Here is a 6734-nt window from a genome sequence, read left to right as displayed (position 1 = left end):
CCTTACGGGACTCAGGGCGGTGAACAGGCAATAATAAAAATCACAATAAATATTGAATAAAAAGCCTGCTCTAAAATACCCCATATAAAACCCCTAGCAAAGCCCAATCAAAACTACGCCAGGCCGGCCGCATGGAATAGATGGGTTTTCAAGGCTCGGCGGAAGAGGCGCAGGTCCGTAGTTGTACGTAGGTCAGGGGGTAGGTCATTCCAGAGGGCAGGAGCTGCCACAGAGAAGGCTCTCCCCCTGGGGGTTGCCAGCCGGCATTGACTGGCCGATGGCACCCTAAGGAGGCCCTCTCTGTGGGAGCGGACTGGTCGAAGGGAGATATTTGGTAGGAGGCGGTCTTGCAAATACCTAGGTCCATTGCCATGGAGCGCTTTAAAAGTTGTTACTAACACCTTGAAGCGCACCCAGAAGGCCACCGGCAGCCAGTGCAGCTCGCGCAGGAGAGGTGTTACATGGGAGTATCTAGAGGCCCCCAAAATCCCCCGCGCGGCCGCATTCTGAACTAGCTGGAGCCTCCAGGTGCACCTTTCCCATCTGAAGTGGTGGAACACTAGTGGCTTCCTGAGTCCTAGCCTGGCGAATGCCCAGCCCAGTGTTTATAGTAGTGGCACTGCAGTGTGTGAGAAATTGGGCCAGGTCCCCTAGCTATAAGTGATTGTACAGAAAGTAAAACTGATAAAAGGAAGGATCTTTTATGCCCCAATACCTGCCCTCAGTTTACAAGTAACCCACCAAAATAAAATTAAAAGTGCTGAGAAGCTCAGTTTTTCTTTTACAATATTTGTCTAGTGCATTCTCTGTAACTTGGAATTTGTTGGAGAAGTAAAAAATCTTTCTGGTTGCATGAGACCCGGAGAGCAACCAACATGATTAATGGCAGTCTGTTATAAATTTTTAGCAATTCCTACCTTATCTAATTCTTTCCACATTATGCAGTCATTGCATAATAGACTTGTGTTTTTAAAATGTATCATGAAAATGTGGGATGAACATCCCCTCGGAGGACATCAGATATCTTAATCTATAAAACTGCATATCCTGTGCTTTTCTCAAATCACTTCAGAGCTGTACTTACTATTCCCTTACATAATTATAGATATTAATGTACATGGAGAATTGTTCATTGAAAATCATATGTACAAATAAAAAATATACAGTATTAAGTTACTCAAATATAAAGGTGTTAATCAAGCTGTTACTATTCTGTGTTCTTTCTCATGTTACTAGCTATAAAACCAACAGCAACTGTGCGATGTTAATCTTTAGATACATTTCACATACTTTACAGCTAATTGGATTAATTGGATTGCACAGATCATCCTAAAAACAGCCCAAGTATATTCCCACTGCTATTTATTGTATTTATTTTCTATGCACAATGTGTAAAAAAGAATTATAAGTAACTTGTTTCGGTTTCTTAGTCAATTAAACTTATAAAAACCTAAAAAAAACTATATACAATTTTATAATATAAGGATCAATGAAAGGAACTACTGAAGTTATTTACTCAGAAGTAAGTACTACTGAGTTGATAAAGTACTTACATGTATGCTGGGTTGCAGCCAGGCTTTTGATAATCAGTGAAATATATAATTTTACTTCTTGAATTCATCAGAATACTTTCCTTTTATTGTTCAAATCATTTGTACTAACTTCCTAAACTGCTTGCTGAAACTTGTTGGCATTTTGCAAAATTTGGTGGATACCTTATTTTCTCTTACGGTGATGCCAATGATGTGAGTAGGGAAGACTAATTTGGGAATAGTTCATAACTAGAAAGCTCTGTTTCATGGAACGAAGCCCGTCAGTGATAGTGAAGCTAAACAATGCAAGACTGTTGCTATGTACGAGAGTGTTTTTCATAAAGATACTTTTAAGTCATTTTATTACAAATTCACTCCATAATGGATCACCTAAATGACTGACATTTAAGCCAGTTCTTTTTCTTACTTTAGAAATTCTTTTCATAAAATATGTTACAGTTCTGGTGGGTATTTATTTCTGCTAGTTGGATATAAACCATTTGTTGCTTGAGAATATTTGGATATTATTCTTTATTAAAGGTTTTGTGTTTTGTTGTTTAACACTGAGTTTATTCTTGTAGGTTGCGAAAAACAAATGAAAGTTGTTTTCAGGGAATCATCTGAAGAACATCTTCAGCCCTTTAAGGATAAGTTTGAAGAATTTTTCTCTAAAGGTACATTCTTTCCAATCTGTTTGTTTAAGCACATTCCAGTTCTTGATATAATTCAATGCAAGTCTGCTCTTAATTATTGGTTGAGATTTATGTAGACTGCGGTTCACATTTCTTTATAAAGGTGAAAAAAAAACATTTTCAGCTGGTATCAGAAGCTATATCACTTAACTTAGCTTATCTTCACATGGTGATGGGGCATTCTAAACATAATTATTCAACTTCAATCAGTTTAAAGTAGATTCCATATCCTCTTTACCATTCCCTATGTTCAGATCCTTTGTGATATAGGGTTGATACTTTCTCTTCTTGGAACCATTCTACTTTCACTTTTGTTTCTTTCACTTTTTGAGTGGGTCTATTGTCACTGCATCATAGCATTAGATAATGATTGACTTTATATGCTAGTGACAACATAACAGTATTAATATATTGAAACAGTAATTTATTGATGGGTAACATAGTGTTCTTTATATTCTTACATAATGCTGAAAATATTTACACTGCCTTCACTAAGATTTCACAGTATCTCTAAGATAATTTACAATATGATTGTAACCCAGCAACTATACCACTATACCAACACAGACTTTATTTCTTTACTAATGTTTCTAAAAAAAAGTGTAATACATGAATTAAGCAACCCTAAACCATAACCCTTACCCTCATAAACTCAGCAGGGTTCCAGCAATAATAGGTTTCTCACTGCAGAGGGGATCTGTTGATCAATCTAGGGGAAAAACTAGAAGCCATTTGTGTTGGCAAGAGAAAATGTCTGTGTGTTGTTTTTTCTTTTCACGTTTATTGTCCTTTCAAATAGAATATGGGACCCATATTAGGCCATATTTTCATTGCTTTTTTATTTTTCCCAGAAAGATTCTTCTGCATGCTTCTCCTACTCGGTCTTTGGAGGAAGTCCCCATTTTTGTTTATTTCTATCCTCAAAGTTCATTTCTGCTGCTTACCATTCCACTGAATGGATAGGCATAACTACCTTAACCTGTATCTAAAGCTTGATCTCTACATAACCATCCATCTTTCTCTTACTTCTGGGGTGTGTGTGTGTGTGTGTGTGTGTGTGTGAGTGAGTGAGTGAGTGAGTGAAAGAGAAACAGAAGTAGAGAAAGAGGTAGAAAGAGAGCATTTCATTTTAAAAAATGTTTGGTTGGTTAGATTGCAGGGCTTCAAGAATAGGTGAAAATTAAACCAGAAGTATGATATTTATCTGGTACATATAAATACAATGCAAAATGGTTAGTTAAAAATGAGTGGTTGACCAACTGTATTTATCAAGAGTGATTTATGTGTGGATAATCTCTATAGACTGTACTTTTTTACAGGGGTGTCACTCTTTCAGCAGATTCCCTGGTAATTGTAGAAAATGTTTTACAGTACAACCCTGGAACTATCTCCTTTGAAAAGCAGTGCAATTTCATTCTAAAAATGCATGCTTAGAGTTATACCATTATATAATTATGGTATGCATAATTACATGCTTTTGCATGCTTAGCTTGCCAATATACATACTCTTGGTAATTTTCTTCATTCAACTTAGAATTCTGTAAATACTATCATTCTGCTTTTCATATTTCTTGATTAACCATGACAATATTGTCGCAGATATTATTGGATATTAAATTGCAGAATGGAAAAATAGACAGATTTTTTTAATTTAATAATTTTCCATTGAGTGGGGTTCAAGCCACTTACTTTTCACCTCTTACTACTCCCCAAATACAGTTTTTTAATTTGAAATTAATCAAGATATACAAGCAAAATTGCTCTTCATTAGCAATAATAATGATGGTTTCAGAGGAAAAAGTAAAAACAGCACATTTCAACCAACGCTTCTCTCCATTCCAACATAAAAATATTATATATTATGTTGTAACTTTCTTAGGGCAACTCACAGATCAAGCTGAATGCAAACTTTTGAGATTCATCAACAAAATAGCAATGTCCCCAGATAATCTTTTTTTAAAATATAATACCAAAAATGCACTTTTTATCAACTTTCTAAGTTTGTAAATGCTGGAAAAGCACTGCTTTTCTTTTTAAGCATTGTTTTGTCCTATAAGAGGGTTTGTATTGTTCATTTTACTGAAGATCTATTTTTCAGTCTCTTGGTACACTAAGCCTCCATTGTACATAATATTCAATATCACTGCCATGTAAAAAGAACTTTAAGTGATTTGTTACAGAAAAGGCAGAAGATGCTACCATATCAAGAGCAGCTGTTTTTATTTTTAAAGGAACAGTCTTGGGAAGAAACTCCTGGATGACTGTCAAGCAATGCACGATATGCTAAATTACTATTTCAGTTAGTGAATATTTTTCATTAGTGATAAAAACAAAATAAAATAGTCATTTGGAATCATTGGGAATATGCTTCAGAGTGCATTATTTTTTATCTATGATCTGTGTTTTAGGGAGACAATGAGTAGTTTAAAAAAACATAATTTTCATGTTTTTAAAATTCCAGGGATAACCAAACATTTATTGTGTTCATGATTTTCATTGCTCCATACACAGGCATTTTTCTCTTTCTTTCCATACCCATGAATTACAACAGCTGCAGGCAACTGGAAAAATATTAGAATTGCCAGAGATAGAACAAATATCCTGGAATATCACAACTCTTATTTAGATGTGATAATATAGATGTTTCCTTTTTTCAAGCAGTTGTTATTGAAAGCAAAAGCTCACGAAATCAATATAAATAATAGTTCTAAATGTAATCTATATAAAATATATACTTAAGTAACAGAAATGCAGTGAGTCAGATGTTCCACTTTAAAATAGCAGACTGTACCTTCTATTTGCTTTGAAATTAGCACATAATTTTCTTCAAGTAAATTTAGAATTACTTTGGGGAGTAGAAATGATCCCAATCCACATCGGAATTATTTGTGATAATGTATAGAATTCTATTCCAAATGAATAGGCAATTCCTCAAACAGATGTAATTCTTTAAAAGGATGAGACCCATCCCAACCCAAAGTTTGGGAGAAAGACAATCGATCAATCAGAATAGAGCTGGAAGGGACCTTGGAGGTCATCTAGTCCAACCCCCTGTTCAAGCAGGAGACCCTATACCATTTCAGACAAGTGACTGTCCAGTCTCTTCTTTAAAACCTCCTGTGAAGAAGCACCTACAACGTCTGAAGGCAAGCTGTTCCACTGGTTAATTGTCCTCACTGTTAGGAAGTTTCTCCTTAGTTCCAGGTTGGTTCTCTCCTTGATTAATTTCCATCCATTCTTTCTTGTCCTGCCTTCTGGTGCTTTGGTAAATAAGTTGATCCCTTCTCTTTGTGGCAACCTTTCAAATACTGGAATACTGCTACCATGACACCCCTAGTCCTTCTTTTCTCTAGACTAGCCAAACCCAAATCCTGCAACCATTCTTCATATGTTTTACTCTCCAGGCCTTTAATCATCTTAGTTGCTGTTCTTTGCACTTTTTCCAAAGTCTCAACATCTTTTTTAATGTGGTGACCAAAACTGGATGCAGTTTCCAGGTGTGGCCTTGCTAAGGCTTTATAAAGCAGTACTAATATTTCACGTGATTTTGATTCTGTGCCTCTATTTATACAACCAAGGATTGTATTAGCTTTTTTGGTGGCTGTCGCACACTGCTGGCTCATGTTTAAGCAATCCTCCACTAGGACTCCAAGGTCCCTCTCACAGTTACTGTTTTTGAGCCAGGTTTCACCTAATCTGTACTTGTACCTTTGGTTTTTCCTGTCTAAGTGTAAAACCTTGCTTTTCTGCACATGAAATTTCATGTTGTTGGATAGGGCCCATTGATCAAGTCTGTCAAGACCTTTTTGAATCCTGGGCTTGTCTTCTGTGGTGTTGGCTATTCCTGTCAGCTTAGTGTCATCTCCAAATTTGATGAGTTCCCTCTCTATTCCTTCATCTAAGTTATTTATGAAGATATTGGGCCTAAGACAGAACCCTGTGGCACCACACTGCTTACTTTGCTCCATGTAGATGTAGTACCATTAAGGATGATTTGTTGAGTATGGTTTGTCAGACAGTTACAAATCCATCTGATCGTGATGCTGTCTATCCCACATTTTTCTAGCTTACCAAGAAGTAGGTTATGGTCTACTTTGTCAAATGCCTTGCTGAAGTCTAAGTATACTACGCCTACAGCATTTCACTGGACTACTAATTTAGTCACTTTGTCAAAGAATGAAATAAGATTAGTTGGCATAATCTGTTTTTAACAAACCCATGCTAGCTTTTAGTTATAACTTTATTTGTTTCTAGATGTTCGTAGATCTGTTTTTTGATTATCTTTTTCAGTATTTTCCCAGGTATTGATGTTAGGCTGATTGGTCTGTAGTTTCCTGGGTCTATTTTTTCCCCTTTTTTGAAGATGGGAACTATATCATCTCTTTTCCAATCTCAGGTAATTCTCCGGTGTTCTAGGATTTTTTAAAAATATGATACAATGGTTGTATCTGCCAGCTCCTTGAGAACTCTGGGATGTAAACTATCGGGTCCTGGTAATTTATATTTGTCA

At 36.0% G+C, this 6734-nt stretch overlaps 1 protein-coding gene across 1 annotated transcript in view; it reads left to right on the top strand.

Annotated features, from left to right (window-relative positions):
- FMN1 (formin 1) overlaps window positions 1–6734 on the top strand; it is an 85022-nt gene that overhangs the window by 63142 nt on the left and 15146 nt on the right. Inside the window, exon 13 of the mRNA XM_029284105.1 lies at window positions 2114–2206. Within this exon, the coding sequence (XP_029139938.1) occupies window positions 2114–2206 (93 nt within the window). The remainder of the gene's footprint in view (window positions 1–2113; window positions 2207–6734) is intronic.

The sequence above is a fragment of the Protobothrops mucrosquamatus genome, unplaced genomic scaffold (assembly GCF_001527695.2).
Source record: "Protobothrops mucrosquamatus isolate PMUCROS unplaced genomic scaffold, P.Mucros_1.0 scaffold_104, whole genome shotgun sequence".
NCBI lineage: Eukaryota > Metazoa > Chordata > Lepidosauria > Squamata > Viperidae > Protobothrops > Protobothrops mucrosquamatus.
This window is presented reverse-complemented; position numbering and strand designations above follow the sequence as displayed.